This window comes from Panthera tigris, chromosome C2 (assembly GCF_018350195.1).
Source record: "Panthera tigris isolate Pti1 chromosome C2, P.tigris_Pti1_mat1.1, whole genome shotgun sequence".
Lineage (NCBI taxonomy): Eukaryota > Metazoa > Chordata > Mammalia > Carnivora > Felidae > Panthera > Panthera tigris.
The window spans coordinates 65,945,292-65,963,993 of NC_056668.1; the positions used below are offsets into that span (position 1 = coordinate 65,945,292).

The following is an 18,702-nucleotide window of genomic DNA, read 5'->3' on the forward strand; positions in this document are numbered from 1 at the left end:
CTTTCAAGAGTCCTCCCTCTAATACTCTCTCATACAACAATCCTAACATTTACAGCTCTCCCTCCATTTCCAAATCTTCACTTCCTGTGGATAAATGCCATAATTCATCACTTCAGTCACTCCTTTGCCCCTCTCTTGCACTGTGTTCATCTGACCAAATTCCAACCTTGACTCTATCCACCTTTTCTCCAATTCCATGCCTGTAACCCAGCTTAGCTGAATGTGAAACTCAGAAAAATACACATTCAAGCTGACTGGATTCATTTTAAATTCCAGTCTACCTTTGGGGCTGCCCTTTAATAAGTTTCATAGTCCATTCCCTCTTTTCCTTTCCTAGATAACTATTTCACAATTTCTCTTCTTTTTCAAATTTCCAAAATCTTTTCCCTATCCTTAAGAACAGGTAAGAACCTTGCTTCTTGAGACAGAAGCAATCGGAAGAGAATTTCGACAGCCTGTTCTTCACATATCTATCCACCTCCCCGCATCTGTGCCCATATAATCTGCTTTTCCTCCAGCCATTACAGAGAAACTCTCTGTGTCCCCAAGGCCAAATCCCTTTCTTCTTTATGCCTGAGATCCTATGTCCCTTTTCTCATCAAAGGTGTAGCTCTATCACTTCTCCTTTTTATCATCAAATATTCCCTCTCTGTTGAATAAGTCCTATCAGCATACAAACATGCCATAATTTTTCCCATCTTAAAATAAGCTTCTCTTGAACTCAAGTCCTCTTCCAGCTACCATACCACTTCTCTATTCCTTTTTACAGCAAAAGTTCTCCAGAGAGGTGTCTATTCTCAAGTCTCTAATTCTTTTCCTTACATTCATTCTCTTTTGAACTCATTCCTGTCACACTTGTGCCCCAATCACTCCACTAAAACATTCCTTATCAAGGTCACCAATGGCTTCCACATTGCTAAATCCAATGATCAACGAATGAGCAGTTTTCATCTTACCTTCCCAACCGATACAAATAATTACTCTTCGGCTTTGCAGTACATAGCTTCCAGGTTATTGCGCTCTCCTGGTTTTCTTCCCATTTCACTGGCTAATCCTTTTCAGTCTCCATTTGGGTGATCTTTACCTCCCTAATTGTTGGAGCATCCCAAGGTTTAGTTCTTGGATCTCTTTTCTTTATCAATACTGGCTCTCTTGACAACTTCATTTAATCTTATGATTTTAAATGTCATCATTATGTTGATGAATTCCAAATTTATATCCATCCTGGACTAGTCCCTTGAACTTCAGGCTACCATATCCACTAGACTACAATTTGGATGTCTAACAGGCACCTCAAATTTAACATATCTGAAAATAATTTCCTGATCTTCCTCTTAAGACTATTCTTCTCCCAGTAAAAGGCAATTCCATCCTTCCGGTTACTCAAAGGACCAAAAACTTAAGAGTGATCTTTAACTCATTTCATACTGCATATCTGATTTGTCAGAAAATCCTATTGCTTTTGTCTTAAAAATATATCAAAAATCAGTTCATTTCTCACCATCTCCACTATTAGCATCCAGGTCAAAGCCTTGATCCTTCTCTTTGCCTGAATTAATGCAATCATCTCCTAAATGATCTCCCCACTACAGCCTTGCCTACTCATTTCTCCCCCCTTTGCACCCCTCTTCCCATTTGTTTTTCATATAGTAATTAGCGTGATCCTTTTAAATGCAAATTAGATCACATCCCCTTCTGCTAAAAACCCTCTAGGAGACATTCTTAGAGTAAACTCTAAAGTCTCTCCTTCCTCAGGAGCACCTAGGTGGCTTAGTTGGTTAAGTATCAGACTTCAGCGTAGGTCATGACCTCACAGTTTGTGAGTTTGAGCCCCATGTCGGGCTCTGTGCTGATGCTCAGAACCTGGAGCCTGCTTCAGATTCTGTGTCTCCCTCTCTCTGTGCCTCCTCCACTCACACTCTGTGTCTCTCTCTCTCCTTTTCTCTCAAAAATAAACATTAATAAAAAAATAAAGTCTCTCCCTTTCTCATGATCTAGACTCTACAGCCATTTATTGACTATACTATATAACTATTCAGAAATAGATTCTGATATATGGGAACTATATGTATTAGAATATAGCTAAGAGCCAGATTATAGTGTGGTGGTTGGGAGATGTGCATCAGAATCTTCCAAGAATTTTTAAAAAAATTATGTTCCAACAAAAGGAAATATAAGCAAGTGGAACTACATCAAATGAAAGAGCTTCTACACAGCAAAGGAAACCATCAAAAAAGTGAAAAGGCAATCTATGGAATGGGAGAAAATACATGCCAATCATATATCTGATAGGGGTTAATGTCCAAAATATATAAGAACTCACACAACTAAATAGCAAAAAAACAAGCAATCTGATTTAAATATGATCAAAGGAACTGAAGAGACATTTTTCCAAAAAGACAATGGCCAACAAGTACATGAATAAGTGCTCGACATCACTAATCAAGGAAATACAAATCAAAAACTACAATGAGATATCACCTCACACCCATTAGAATGGCTGTCATAAAAAAGACAAAGAGATCAGGTGCCTGGGTGGCTCAATTAGTTAAGCATCTGACTATTGACTCTGGCTCAGGTCATGATCTCAAGGTTCGTGGGTTTGAGCCCCATGTCCGGCTCTGCACTGACAGTGTGGAGCCTGCTTGGGATTTTCTCTCTCTCTCTCTCTCTCTCTCTCTGCCCCTCTCTTGATCTTTCTCTCAAAATAAATAAAAAAAAATTAAAAACAAAAAAAGATAAGAGATAACAAGTGTGGGCAAGGATGTGGATGAAAAAAAGCTCTTGTGCACTGCTGGTAGGAATGTATATTAGTACAACGACTATGAAAAACAGTATGGAAGTTCCTTAAAAAATTAAAAATAAAACTAAACTACCACATAATCCAGTAATCCCACTTCTGGGGATTTATTCAAAAGAAATGAAAACAGGATACTGAAGAGATATCTGGACTCTCATGTTCACTGCACAATAGCCAAGGTATGAAAACAATCTAAGTGCATGTCAATCAATGGATGATTAATAAAGAAGATATGGTGTGTACATACACATACACAGACACTGGAATATTATTCAGCCAGGAGGAAAGGAAATCCTGCTGTTTGCAAATATGGATGGGCCTCAAGGGAATTACGCTAAGTGAAAAGAGTCAGATAAAGACAAATCGTGCATGGCACTACTTACATATGGAATCTAAATAAAAAATCAAACTTCTAGAAACAGACAGTAGAAACGTAGTTGCCAGGAGTTGGGAATGGGTAAAGATTGGGAAAAAGGTACAGAGTTTATAAGATGAATAGATCTTAGGATCTAATTTAAAACATGGTAACTATAATTGATAACTTTGTATTATATAACTGAAATAAGCTAAGAGAGAACTTAAATGTTCCAAATAAATGCATAAATAAATAAGCGAGCAAGTACGTAACAGATGTGTTAACTACGTAGATGAGAAGAATCTTTTCATGATGTCTATCAAATCACCAACGATATACACTTTAAATATCTTACAATTTTATGTGTTAATTATACCTCAGTAACAATGAAAAAAAAAGAGAGAGAGAAAAAAGTCCTTAAAGAAAAAAAAAAAAAGAATAAGCCAGACTTACTGAATCAGGACCTTTGGGATTTAGCTTATGCATAATTTGAACCATTCTCCAAATGATTTTGCCATAACCCCTAGTTAAGAACTGCTGATTTTATAAAATGGAACTATTTTGGTTATCAGGAGGCCTAGATTATACTCTTGATTGCCACTGATTATCCCTGATATTTTTGATCCTCAGTTTCTTTGCCTATAAAATGAAGTTGTATTATATATACTTAGTGGCTGTGAAATAATAAAAAGCAAGATAGCTAAGTGGTTAAAAATAGATGTCATAAAATGTACTAAAACTCATATATTTAACAGAATGCATCACACTTTTTACTTATTCACATATTTTTGTCCAAATACTTTTAAGGAAAAATTTAAGTAAGATACTCTACATACCATCACATTGACAAGAGAAGACCATTATCAGATTGACAACAAAGAGGATAGGACAGAAAAATGAGAATAACAAAATCATAGCAGTTGGGCAGCCCTGTGGATGATGAAAATTACTCCTGTATATTGTGGTAAAAGGTATCACTATTTTGCTGTATGGTGAAAGAACTGATAATACGTGATCATGCTAAGTCATCAATAAAAAAGTTAAACTAGGGGCATCGGTGGAATAGCCAGTGAAGCATCCAACTCTTTATTTTGGCTCAGGTCATGATCTCATGGTTCATGAGAGTGAGCCCCGCATTGGGCTCTGCACTGACAGTGGGATTCTCTTGGGATTTTCTCCCTCTCTCTCTCTCTCTCTCTCTCTCTCTCTCTCTCTCTCTCTGCTCCTCTCTCTCCACCCTTCCCCTCTCAAAACAAAGAAATAAATAAACATTAAAAGAAAGTTTAACTATGTGAGTTTTGTTTGAAAACACAGGGAAATGTATATTTTATAAATATTTCCACGCTAAGCCACTGGAAAGGGTCAATTATCTGTTATTGAAAAGCTCAGCCACTTTAGTGAGCCTTTCTTGATTCTGCCTCCTTTCCCCATCTAAAACCAACCAGAGCCAGTTAGATACTACTATTTGCTCCCATAACACCCTGATAAGAAGTTATTATCCATCTATCATTTCACTAACCATATTGTATAATTTATCTGCTGATGTATATTCTATTAGACTGTAAGCCTAAGGGGAGAAGTCATGCATTATTCATATCGGTAGACCAAGAAAATAGCATAATAACTGGCACATATTAGATGCTTGGATATGTTTGTTTAAATCAATGAATAAATTCAGAATATTTCATCTTCCAAGGGTTTATTACATTGGATTTCTTATTTGACTGAATTCCAGTGCTTCTCAAGTACAATTCTGAAAATAAACTAAATCAGAACGAATAGAAACCTTGTTAAAAATTAGATTCAAGTTGCATTTTTGATTTCTTAAACAAAAATTAGATTCTTAGACTGTCCCTGAAGCTTCTGGGATGGGGCTCAAAAATCTGTACTTTTACAGACAGATCCCTAGGTGATTCTGACATACAATTAAGTTTGGCAATCAATGCAGGACATCACTTTTTTTCTCTAAAATTATTTCAAATGTCTAATGCTGCCTCCCCTAAAAGACTGTACAGTGACTTCCAAGAATAGCAATCACGTAATACATATGTAGCATGCCCTCTTAGTCTTGCAATGTACTAGGTCTGTTAGCCAGCTTGCTCTGGCTACATATACTCACTCCCAAGCCACATGGATGTCCTCATCTATACTCTTTCCTACCACAGAATACCTTCCCTAATCAATTCTTTCATTGTCTCCTTCCAGAATTACAAGAGAAGGTACCCTTCTTCCTTTCCAACTTGCTCAACTAATATTTAGCTTAACTTAATTCAAATGGAATGAGTCCTAAGAATTTTAAACCAGTGGCTTATAGTTTGTAGCTATGACATATCTTTCATTTGGGTGAGTGGTCTCCAAGGGAAAACTTGACATTACAACAAGTATTGCTCTGGATACAGTAAGTGGTAAGTTGGTGCAATGCTAAGAGCCCAGCATGACTGAGAGTAATGGCAAATTATAAGAAATATGTTTTATATTTAAATCAGGTCATCAAGTATCTGATACTTTAAGTCATTAAAGACTTGACAGCTATGCAAGCAAGGATTTTCTCAAAATGTAGCAACAGTATATGCTGCTAATTAAGTGGGAAAAGGAACCAGACTCCTCAATGCTGCTGTCACTTTGGTACTTCTCATTTACTCACCTTTTGATTTTTTATTAGAAACTATATCAAGACTAAGTACGAAAGGCTTTACCTCATTTGAGGAGTTTACCTATTACTTGTAACTTTTATTTAAAAATTTTTAATGTTTATTTATTTTTGACGGAGAGAGAGACAGAGCATGAGTTGGGGAGGGGCAGAGAGAGAGAGGGAGACACAGAATCCAAAGCAGGCTCCAGGCTCTGAGCTGTCAGCACAGAGCCAGATGCAGGGCTCAAACCCATTAGCTGTGAGATCATGACCTGAGCTGAAGTCAGATGCCCAACCAACTGAGCCACCCAGGTGCCCCTATTATTTGTAACTTTTATAAAGCATGAAGAGGCTCTCTGCTCTTCCTCCACCCTTTTATTTAAAAAAATTTTTTTAAGTTTATTTATTTATTTATTTTGAGAGAAAGAGAGAGAGAGAGAGAGAGAGAGCGAGCATGAGCAGGGGAGGGGCAGAGAGAGGGAGAGAGAGAGAACCCCAAGCGGGCTCTGCACAAACTGTAAGATCATGACCTGAGCCGAAACCAGGAGTCAGGCGCTTAACCAACTGAGCCATCCAGGTGCCCCTGCTCTTCCCCCTTTGACAGACAGCCACATCTTCTGATGCAGTGCCAGCCACATCCCTGAGACACAATGGTGAAGCCTGGAGTAAATGGATTTGGCCATATTGGGCGCCTGGTCACCACGGTTCCTTTTGACTCTGGCAAAGTGGATACTGTTGTCATCAATGACCCCTTCGTTGACCTTAACAACATGGACATGTTCCAGTATGATTCCACCCACGGCAAACTCAACAGCACAGTCAAGGCTGAGAATGGGAAACTTGCCATCAATGGAAAGCCTAATTCTGTCTTCTAGGAGCAAGATCTCGCTAACATCAAATGGAGTGATGCTGATGCTGAGTATGTTGTGGAGTCCACTGGGTCTTCATCACCATGGAGAAAGCTGGGGCTCACTTGAAGGATGGGGCCAAGAGGGTCATCATCTCTGCCCCTTCTGCTGAAGTGGCCAAGTTTGTGATGGGCATGAACCATGAGAAATACAACTCCGTCAAGATTGTTAGCAATGCCTCCTGCACCACCAACTACTTTGCACCTCTGGCCAAGGTCATCTGTGACAACTGTGGGATCATGGAGGGACACATGACCACAGTATATGCCATCACTGCCACCCAGAAGACCATGGGTGGTCCCTCTGAGAAGCTGTGGCATGATGGCCACGGGGCTGCACAGAATATCATAACTGCTTCTACTGGCACCACCAAGGCTATGGGTAAGGTCATCCCTGAGCTGAATGGGAAACTCACTGGTATGGCCTTCCATGTCCCTACCCTCAGCGTGTTAGTCATGGATTTGACCTGCCACCTAGAGAAAGCTGCCAACCACAGTGACATCAAGAAGGTGGTGAAGCAGGGATCAGAGGACCCCTTAAGGGCATCTGGGGCTACACTGAGGACCAGGTTGTCTCCTGCAACTTTAACAGTGACACCCACTCTTCCAATGCTGGGCTGGCATTGCCTTCAATCACCACTTTGTCAAGCTCATTTCCTGGTATGACAATGAATTTGGCTATGGCAATGGGTGGTAGACGTTATGGTCCACATGGGCTCTAAGGAGTAAGAGCTCCCTGGACCACCAGCACCAATGAAAGCAAGAAGAGAGAGGCCCTCAGCTGCTGGGAAGTCCTTGGCCCAACCCATTCCCCAACACACTGAGAATCTTCTGACCTCTATACAGTTTCCATTCCAGACCCCCCAAAGAAGGGGAGGAGTTTGGGGACCCCTACCTTGTCATGTACCATCAAAAAAGTATACTGCCAAACTTGTCTAATTTGCTGCTATACTTCCAATTCCTTGCAGTGTCTGAAACTCGGGAGGCATGTAATATATGTACTAAAGGAACAAATGGATGAATGAAAAATATAAAGGTTACTGCTAATTGCCTCTTCCTTTCTAGTAATCTTATTTTGCCTTTAGCCAAGCTCACATTTAAAAAAAAGACTTTTTTTTAAAAAAAGACTGTTTTTTAAAAAAAAAGACTGTTGCTTTCCCTTCTATTCTGTACCCATTCACTCCTTTATTTAACCTCTAAACTTTGTGAAAGATGGATTTAAACTTGTCTCTATTTCCTCTTTGCCTACTCACATCATTTGGTTTCTACTACTAACTTTCCATTGCAAGGTCAAAGGTCAAAGGTCAGGAATGACTTCATCATCACCATTTTTTCCCTCTCTCTCAGTTCTTACACCTCTATAGCATTTCATATCAAAACTCATTCTCTCCTTCATGAAATTCTCATCTCCATTTACTCTTGTGGTATTTCATCATCTTGGCTATCTTCTTACCTCTTTGATCAATCTTTCTCTGACCTCTCTTCTCATCTTCAACTCTCCAAATATACCCCAAGGTTTTCTCTCAGGTCTTCTCTTTCTAAATTCACTTTTTGGAAAAACTCACCATCTCTCACGGTCTGGGATTATATCTATATAGATGAGTCCAATTTAGAATTCTCTCTTAAGCTTCCCTACCTCATCTCTGAATGCCTTCTGGACAGTTTCAGTTGGAGAGCTCATAGATACTTCCCTTCATCATGTCCAGAAGTGAATTTATTATCATTTACTTCTCTTTCACCTATAATATATATCCTCCTTCTTGAGGAATAGTCAGTCTATTTGTCCATTGTCCAGGCCACCTGTTCAATCATTGACACCCAATATAATTTTCCATTCTTTACAAGCACCTCAACTTTTTCTCTTGAACTGCTATTAACACTTAACCTTCTCTATAAATGTTGTCTATCAGTGCTGTCTCAGAATGTTCTGCAATGATGGAAATGTCCAATACAGTAACCACTGGCAACATGTTACTATTGGGCAGTTCAAATGTTGCTAGTTTGTTTAACTGAGGAACTAAAATTTTAATTTAATTTAATTTAAATTTAAATTGCCACAATTAGTCTAGTGGTTACTGTATTTAACAGCAGAATACTTTTTTCTTTATACCATTCTGGAACATGAGGCAGTACAGAATAGTGCTCAAGAGTACAGGCTCTTGAACCAGACCACCTGGGTTTGAATTCCAACCCATCACTAACTAGCAATGTGACCTTGGACAAGACAAAAGCTGCTACAGAACACCTCTGTGCCTCTACTGCTTCATGTATCAAATAGGGGCACTAAGAGCACCTATCTGGAAAGGTTCTTGTGGGAATCACTTGAATTAGTTTGTAAAATCGGTGCTTAGGCAAAGTAAGCCATCATTCAGTACTATTGTTATTTATTTCTTTTAAAAAATTTTTTTTAACATTTATTTATTTTTGAGAGGCAGAAAGAGACAGAGTGCAAAAGAGGCAGAAGGACAGAGACAGAAGAAGGCACAGAATCCGAAGCAGGCTCCAGGCTCTGAGCAAGCTGTCAGCACAGAGCCCGATGCGGGGCTCGAACCCACGAACCATGAGATCATGACCTGAGCTGAAGTCAGACACTTAACCGACTGAGCCACCCAGGCACCCCAGTATGTTATTTTTAAAATTATTCATATATATGAACTTTGTGCCACCTACTAGATCCTACTTCACATTCTTAGTGAGGATAGAGATTGTCTTTTCTTTTTAAATTTCTCCTCAGTGCTTGCACGTTATTATGCTGCCCAAAGAGGAAGTCAATAAATATTGATTGTATGCAATGTGTAAATTAGAGAGTTAAAATCCCATTAAAGTGAACAATAAATTACGAGTCAATTTCCTTATTTATAATTTGCGAAAAGATTAAAATTCTGTAAGTCTTGTTTTCATGATTAAGAGTAGCCATGCATTTATATTAGTCCCATTAGACTTGGGGCAACAAAATTAGAAGACAGTCATGAATGAAGAATACTGTAAAATAAAACTTTTCCCTTTTCCCTTCAATTCAGTTATGAATACCTCTCCAATGCATACTAAATCCAAAATGTTAGTAATTACTGAGTACATACATTAAGCTAATTAGTTTCACCCAATACTTGAATTAAACAATTACATTATCACCTTTATTATCTCTATTTTTAGTAAGCTCTTAGATGTAAAATGAGCTAAAACAGACAATTGTTTCTAAGAGTTTTGAAAAGAGTGTATTAACACATCTACCTGGATTCTGGAGATACCCTCTCTCTGGTTTCAATAACATAGAAGCTATAACTGCAATACAAAAGCTGCTACAGAAGAAAGTATTCCAAGCTATTTAGGTAATGGTTTTTATCAGATTTAATCATTCTTGCTAGAGGGAAGAACTGTTTATTACAACAGTAGTCAAAACAATTTACATGTCTATGACAACTTTCCTTAAGATTATCATTTACAAATGCCTTTCACTTATGTTGTCATTCAAGAAATGCATTCTTCTCAAAGATGAAAGACAGAGACCAACTAGCTCAAGACACAGTGAAGAGTTATAACTTTCACCTCCATATGCCCCATTCTTCAACAATAATGCAGTTCAGGCCAGCCTGGCTTTATAGGAGTCAATTAGTACCAGACTCATTCCAGTAAAATCAGTCACAGTATAACATAACCTACAAACCTGAAGGCTAGCTAAAGCAGGCATTATTTACCTATATTCTGTAGAGGATAAACTAAGGCTCAGAGAAGTAAACTGATTAAAGTCACTCTTGAGGAAGCAAAAGGCAATATGGGAACTGACCCAGGAAGTGGGAGTTTAAATCTAAGTTTCTTTTCAACATTATGCTTTCCCACAGAAAGGGATTGTGAAAAGTCCAAAAGGAAATTCGGTCCAGAACTTGCTATTGGCAAGTTGCCAAATGAACTCATTATCTAGTATTTGTTTTTCTCCTATATCCAAGAATTTGGGAACATAGCAGGATGAAATGACACATACAGGTCCCCTCTGACTTCAAATTCACAGAAATGCCATAAAAATATTTTTATAAAATAAAGAGGACAAGTTCAAGAAAAAGAAAGGGAAATCCTGAGATGCCAGAAATGAAGAACTTAAAATTAGAGTGAGAAGTGGGAACTGACCCAGATTCAGAGGAGACAGCTTCAGGGGCTGGTCCCTGGAGTTTTAGTGTCCATCCAGGAATAGAGATCTGTTTTCTGTTTTTTGGTTTTTTTTTAATGTTTATTTATTTTTGAGAGAGAAAGAAAGAGAGAGAGAGGCTGAGAGAGAGAGGCAGAGAGAGAGGGAGACAGACAATCTGAAGCAGGCTCTGTGCTGTCAGTGCAGAGCCCGACATGGGTCTCAATCTCATGAACTGTGAGATCATGACCCGAGATGAAGTTGGATGCTTAACTGACTGAGCTACCCAGGTGCCCCTGTTTTCTGGCTTCTAAGGCAGAATATATATGAGTGGGTGACAAAGACCAGACTACAGTTCCCTTCGTGAAATCTGGACCCTTGGTGAGCTGCCCAGTCAAAGAGAGTAGGAAGAACTGTCCACTGGTTCAGGAAAGTAGGAAAAACTTTCTGTCAGGGACTTCAGGTAGGGGTGGTACAGAACAGATAGAGGGTCCACAAAAAATGAAAACCACAGGCCTGTACTAGAATCGGAAACTTAAAGAATATACATTATCTAGGTGGCATGGAGACTCCTAGTTGTAAAATTGTAAGTACCCTTGAAATTCCTAGGGCTCTGGCAGCAACAGAAATGAAAAGGTACTGTACTTTCACAACAAGCACACAAAATTTCCACAGGGAAGAAGAAAAAAAATATCCTGCTGAAGATGTGATCATCTTCAAAGAATTATAAACCATACAAAGACATACATTTTCATGAGGTATAGTCAGCATACACAGCAAGTTGAATATCAATCACCCACTCAGAAAAAAATAAAACAATCCAAAAGAAACCATAAAATACTATGTTAATAAAATAAAAAGTAAAACCATAATGAAAGGTCAGGATATCTTGAAAGATTTTGACATTTGAAAAGGAACCAAAAGGAATATCTAGAAATAAAAAATTATAGTTACTGAGATGAAAAACTTGGTGGATATATTAAAAAGCAGATTAGACATAATTGAAGAGATTCTTTTTTAAAATTTTTTTTTAATGTTTATTTATTTTTTGAGAGAGAGATGGAGACAGAGTGTGAGTGGGGGAGGGGCAGAGACAGAGGGAGACACAGAATCTGAAGCAGGCTCCAGGCTCTGAGCTGTCAGCACAGAGCCCTATGAGGGGCTCAAATTCACGAATCTGAGATCATGACCTGAGCCGAAGTCAGACACTTAACCGAGGCGCCCCAAAAAATTCTTAATTAACTGGAAGGCAGATATGAATACATGATCCAGAACACACAAAGGAGAAACAAAAAATAGAAAACATGTAAGTACAATTAAAAGATACAGAGAATAAAAATCTAATACAAGTTCTGGGGCACCTGGGTGGCTCAGTTGGTTGGGCGTCCGACTTCGGCTCAGGTCACTATCTCGCGCTTGGTGAGTTCCAGCCCCGCGTCGGGCTCTGTGCTGACGGCTCTGAGCCTGGAGCTGCTTCGGAGTCTGTGTCTCCCTCTCTCTCTGCCCCTCCCCTGCTCATGCTCTGTCTCTTTCTGTCTCAAAAATAAATAAACATTTAAAAAAATCTAATACAAGTTCAAAAGGAGAAGACAGAGTCAATGAGGGAAGACAACAGATAGTGGCTAAAAAATTTGAAAAATAAAGACAGACAGGAGAGGCACAACCTTATGACAGGATGACTAAAAATGAACACATACCTAGACATAAGTTAGCAAAACTACAGAACATCAAAAAAAAAAATCTTTTAAAAGCAACTAGAGAGAAGAAATTACCTTAACAAGGAATAATAATTAGGCTGACAAAAGATTTCTAATCAGTAGAAATATAAGTCACAGTCTGTGGGACAACAGCTTCAAAGAACTGAAGGAAAATAACTGTCAATTGAACTAATTACAATTCCTTCCCTTTTCATTTCTTAAGTCAATGGAGAGATGTATGCTAGCAGAAGAGACACTTGGACAGGACTAGTTGGGATTAGCAAAGACCAACAGTATCTGGGAAGATAGTTAGGAAACTGTACCCAAGTTTGCTAAATGTGAAGTGGAAGAGAAGAAGACCCAGACATAAGGCTCCAGAAGCTTTTGACTTTATATTTCTAGCCCCAAGTTGTCAGTCTTAGTGCCAAAGGATTAGATAGAATTATTTATGGAGCATGTTAAGTGAACTCTGGGTATATAACACAGTAATTAACGCAGAAGTCTCTGGATTAAGACTATTTAGATAGATAGAGATCAGGTGCATTCAGGGTGGTATGGCCATGGACTGTGTAAAGTCTAGGATCCAATCTTAACTCTGCTTTTTTTGCACTGAGTGAATTTGATCAAGGTAGTTTACTTCTCCATGTCTTAGTTTCTCCAGTTATGTCTCAGTTTAAAAAAGATTAAATAAGAAAAGACATACAAGGCATTTGGCATAGTATCTAACGCAGAGTAGGTAGTTAATAAAGCCTAGCTATTAGTATCAGTTTTGACTACAGTACTATAATTTGATCATGTAGTTTGAAGGACTGATCTTTAATATGACTAAAGAAAAACTAAAATATCGGAAACACATACTCTCACATCTACTGAGCAGCCCACAGTCCATGATGGATTTCCCAGTACTTGATTTTGGCACAGAAGATGAACCAGTGAAGATTTCCCAACACCTGTAAAAGATTTAAGAACTCTAGTCATGTAAGAGATATGCTGAAATATCCTTTATGACAAAAGTAAGACTGAGCATATGCAGTAATAACGATAGGTAAAGTATGGTTGGCTGAAGGGTAGTCATACCATACCAACCACTTAATAAGCTTTATTGATACAGAGAAGATGGTTAAAGACAGTGGTTCTCTCAAATTGTGCTTGAATATTGTGACAGGGACTCACCATTTCACAATTTCATATTTAGACCCTCTAGTTCTCCTACATAGTGATTTTTAAAAGGCAGTCAACAACCTGGCTCAGACTTGACCCTTTGGGAAAATAGAACTACTCTATTCCCTCTTCTACATCATGGTCCTTTACCTTAAGGCAGAACTTTATTTTCTTGTAGACCCACTGGGTTCAAGATAATGTAGTTATTAATGCTAGAACTAGCATTTGGAGATCTAGATGAAGAAGAAAGAGAATGAGTTCTTCTGTATACCTGTATGTAGAGTCACTCATTCAATTAACAGCATTTTGGTATGCCACCGTAACAAGCATAGCTGGTGAATCTTTATGTAACACTAGTTGTATCAAAAATTTAGGCCACCTGTTTGTGTGCATTACTGTGTATGAACCTATTAATTATGTTTATTTTTTATTATAAAGAGTTATATTTACAGACAATCTGGAATGAATTTTAAAAAAGGAAAAACGGCCTGAAGAGACCTATAAATAGCAACATGTAGGTTTATTTAATACCATTAGCAGGGGGTTTCTAAAAGTAGGTTGTTATTGTGAATATATACATGGTGAACTTAAAGACAATACCCGCCTTTGTTTACATAGCTGGTTTGGTCTGAAATATTCTCCCCATCCTGCCCATTCATTTTCGCTCCCAAATTGGCCTGGTGAATTAATCTTTCAAGACTCAGCATCTTTCTAGTTCTAAAGTTTTCTTCAACTACACAAAGGTAGAACTAAGCACACTATCCACCATCCTCTGGGTCTCCTCTGTGCCCTGTACATTTTTCTACAAAGCACTTAAAAAACATATTATTACACTTCTTTGTTTATAGTTTTTATTCACTCAGTTTAAGTTCTTTGAGGGTTGGGACTAGGTTTTACACATTGTTTTCATCTCCAGTCTCCAGAACAGTGCCTTAATTAATATTTATTTAGGGGTTAAATTTTTCCATGTTATTACAGAATCTTCATAAACATTTAAAAAAATTATTTATTTTTGAGAGAGCGCAAGGTCAGGGAGAGGGGAACAGAGGATCCGAAGCGGGCTCTGCGTTGATTGCTAGCCAGCCAGATGTGGGGCTTAAACTCAAGAACCTTGAGATCATGACTTGAGCTGAAGTCGGATGTTCAACTGACTGAGCCAACCAGGTATCTCTTCAGAAACATTTTTAATGTCTCCATAGTAGTTCAGAGAGTAGACATAACAATTTACTTAACCATTCCCTCATTATTAGATATGTTTTGAACTTTTCACTATGCTAAGAAAAGACTTGTTTAAATTTTTGTTTCAAATTAAAATGATTTCCATAGTATACCCTTCCAGAAGCGAAATGAACATTTAAAGTTCTTGATATATGTTGACAACTTTCATCTGGTTACTCTGCCACCAGCCACACATATAAGCCTGCAGATCCTGTTGCACCTCAAGAGTATGTATGTTGTTGCTTTTTCATCTATGTTAATTTGATAAAAAAAAAAAAAGTGACATCTTGCTTTAGTCTGCATTTCTTTACCTTCTGGTAAAGATATCCATTACAATCTTTGTTAATCAGTTGTCTTTCCTCTCTTACGAAATTATCTGTTGATGTTCTCTGCCCATTTATCTAATGGGTTTAGGGTTATCAATTTACATAACCTCTTTATATATTAGCTGTCTCATGCAGTTGAATCAAACATTTTCTCAGGTTTCCTTTTAATTCTTTTTATTTTTTTCAACACAGACTTTTAGATTTTTGAGTACCCAAATTTGGCTCTGTCTTTGTATTTACTGCACTGCATTTGACATCTGTGACCTTTAGGGCATATTGTTGATTGGTGTTTCCATGTAGGTTGTTTATGTTGGAGACATATATCTAGACGCTTGGTTACCAGCCTGATGCAAGGTTTGAGCTTCTAGTTAAGCTTAACTGTGTCAGCAAACACCTCTATGCAGTTAATATTGTATAGCTCTCCATGAATTAACTGCTTTGGGTGGGAAGAGTTGACTAACCCTGGATAGATTGTCAGCAGTAAGAACTACTGAAGTGCCAAGAAAATTGGCTGACTATTCATTTCTTTAAGAATTTTGGGAGGTACTAATTCTATGCTTTTACCATTAGAATCGAATTAGATCAAAAGAATGCCCTTGATTTGCTTAGGGGAAAAAGTCCAATATAATTAAATAAATGCCAGTTCCAAATATAGTTGCTGGTAATGTGTTAAGCATATCTCTTATCTCTGAAAGAACAAAGAGGAAAAACGTATGTGTGTATTAGTGAGACTTTCAGGATTCCTAACTAAATTATCAACTATCTCTAGGGGATATAAAACAAATCTCTACATTTCAAGTCATTCTTTTATATGTTTGTGAAATCCTCAACATTTCACAGGGGAAATAAGACTTTATTCAAAAATAAACTTTGAAGTCTGAATACAAAGGCAGATGAAGTGTAAAAAGCATATCCTGACCTGCTATTAAATCAGTGTTAAAAGGGAAATGACAAAAAGGCAATAACCGACTTTGCATGCATAGCCTAATGTCCGTGAACGTGTGACAAGATCAATCAAGTGGGCGTGACTGTGTCTTCTGTTTTACAACCAGGCTATCAGGAAAAAGAAAAGCTTACTAATTGCCTGATCATTTTTCCACATTTAATGCAGCAGCCAATTCAACCCTGTTATGTAATGCATTGATTTCACAGTTACAGCCTCAGCACTTACTATAGTGCCTGCTATGTAGCAGGTACTTAAGTATTTTTGTGAAAAAGAAAAAAACTGAGTAATTCCAACAATATGGAACATCAAGCGTTGGTTAGATGTGATAGAAAAGTGAATTAAAAATGAGGAAGAAAGCCCACTTTATACATCATGAACCATGTTAGCTCTGAATTTGTCTCAAATTCTACTTGCTTATACTCTTGCCAAGTCCCATTAGACCATTATTACTAGCTGAGTGACTTCATTAACTTCAGCATCACTTCAAGCTAAAGAACTGGAGTTGATAACTTGGATTATATGAAAAGAATTTCATAATGCAACTTTCTTAAGGGGATATTAAATAATGCTATCTATAAAACATTTTGGAATGCAAATAATCTTCAGGCAATGTGGAAACATTCTTAACTTCCTCCTCTCCACCACAACTGTTTACAGTCTGTAAGGCTAGTTTTCAAGTTGTTTAGGGTGTATCCTCTCCATGGTATATCTTCCATGCATTTTGCATAATGTCTTTGCTTACAGCACACATTCAGAGGTCAACTCCAGAAAAGGACATCCACGAAATGCAAGGTTAGCATTTATTCCAAGTTCTTAATGAGCACAGGGCTGGAAGTTATGGTAAGAAAGAGAATGGTAGTGAGGTGAGAGGGGTAAATGCAGACCTCACTTCTAGTTCTCAAAAGTCCAAGGTGTCAAAAGAAGAATTTTAACACTAGGATTAAATTGAGCTCAGCATTAAATCCTAGCTGTTTCATAATATAGCCTTATCTTAATTGCTCTTTTTCTTACAACCTAGTACATAATAGGTTTTCAATTAGGATTAAAGAGAACAAAGAAATCAAGAAGCCCAGCTGAGAGTAAAACAGGACTAAAACAGGACTACAACCCAATATTTCATTTCATAACATGACTTAGTGTTTAAGTGCGTAGACTCTGGGTTCAAACAGCTTCTGTCATTTATATCTCTCCTCTTCACTTTTCTCATCTGTAAAATGGGGTTAATAGGGCTGGTCTCACATTAAATGAGTCAATATCTGTAAAGCAGTTGGAACAGTGTCATTTTTCTTAGTGCATGTTTGAATTCCGTAATGAACAAAATCTCTTGAAGGCACGATCCCAGCTTCTGTATTTCTTACAGCGCCCAATACAATACTCAATGTCTGCATATCTCTTAAAACAAAGGAATCGGCAATACAAGCTAGGATGCGGTCGCCCGGGAGACCGGCTTGGAAAGCTGCGAAGGCGGAGAAAGGTCGGGGCTCCGCGCCCCCCACCTGCAACGCCACCTTCGTCAGAGCAAAGTCCTCTGGGAAGTGTAGTTTTTAGACCTTGAGAGGGCTTTCAGCCACGGTCAGAGCCAGTTCGTTGGAGAAGCGGGAGAGTAGCGAAGGAAGAGGGTTATCAGATAACTCAACAGTGTCAGGAACTCTAGAGGTGGATTAAGCCGCTCACCTGAGTCTCCCAATACCAGTACCTTCACCCGATCCAGGGACGCCATCTTGCCACAGCCCGGAGTTAACGCCTGTTCCGGGATGGTAGGCCAACCAGAGCTGGGTATGGAAGAGACAGTCTTCAATTTCATTGGCTAATCGGGGGTGTGACTGTCTTGATCGGAGGCCTCACTGTGCTGATTGGCCGGTACGGTTAAAAGTGGTGGGTGGATTCCAAAGCTGGTCGCAGGAATAAGGAATTGTCTTTGTCGCACTAGTGGCGTGGCTCGTTTAAGCCGGTAGTTGAGGCGCTGAGGGAAGCTGTAGTGGGAGTGTTCGAAGATTCGTTTTGGTAAACCTTGCTCCCTGTTCCTTGTTCTCGATTCCCTCGTCCGGCGTCGCATTTCAGGGTTTCTCCCCCTTTTCTCTCCTTTCTCCTTAGCTACCCGCATCCCCTTAGCTATTCTCTTGACGTGGTCCTCCAAAGAACCATTGACCCCGGAGCGGCCCGTGTGCGACCTCGGGTAGGACGGGCTTGGCTGCGCCGAGTGTGGCCCCAGGACTCACCTGGCACAGTCCGAGGGAATTTAGGGGCTCGGGGGCTCTCAGCGGGGAGGAGTGAACATTACAGAACCGAGCTCAGAACCGAGCTCGTGGAGGGCAGCCGGTTGCAGTTTTTGCGGTGATTATGCCGCTTTATGTACGAAGGTATGGAAAGTGCCATGGAACATGGTAACTGAAAAAAAGCACAGACGTATAGGATCCATGGTTTTCTAGAACCAGAATAGTGGTACGCTGAAATAATCTAATTGGATTCCCACATCCGCTCCTTTCTCCTTTGTTTTACATCCTGTAGCATAACCTTTTAAAACAGCGAATTTCAATCCT

At 38.8% G+C, this 18,702-nt stretch overlaps 2 protein-coding genes and 1 pseudogene across 11 annotated transcripts in view; 2 read left to right on the forward strand and 1 right to left on the reverse strand.

Moving 5' to 3' along the window:
- Nucleotides 1-18,042, reverse strand: part of RABL3 (RAB, member of RAS oncogene family like 3) — a 39,360-nt gene extending 21,318 nt beyond the window's left edge. For 2 of the 3 annotated variants that reach the window (XR_006222094.1, XM_007098340.3), the window contains exons 1-2: nt 17,837-17,919; nt 13,370-13,461 (exon numbers count right to left, since the gene is read on the reverse strand). Coding sequence is in view for 2 of the 3 variants with exons in the window: in XM_007098340.3 (XP_007098402.1) it covers nt 13,370-13,461; nt 17,837-17,882 (138 nt within the window). In the remaining variant the exon portion in view is untranslated. Of the gene's footprint in view, nt 1-13,369; nt 13,462-17,836 lie in introns of all 3 variants that reach the window. The other variant, XM_042998674.1, reaches the window with a different exon arrangement.
- On the forward strand, nt 6,384-7,573 carry LOC102959199 (annotated as a pseudogene).
- The window catches only part of GTF2E1 (general transcription factor IIE subunit 1), a 44,526-nt gene continuing 43,677 nt past the window's right edge, over nt 17,854-18,702 (forward strand). For 6 of the 8 annotated variants that reach the window (XR_006222091.1, XR_006222090.1, XR_006222092.1 and 3 more), the window contains exon 1: nt 18,063-18,166. The gene's annotated coding sequence lies outside the window, so the exon portion shown is untranslated. The other 2 variants (XM_042998673.1, XM_015544813.2) reach the window with 2 other exon arrangements.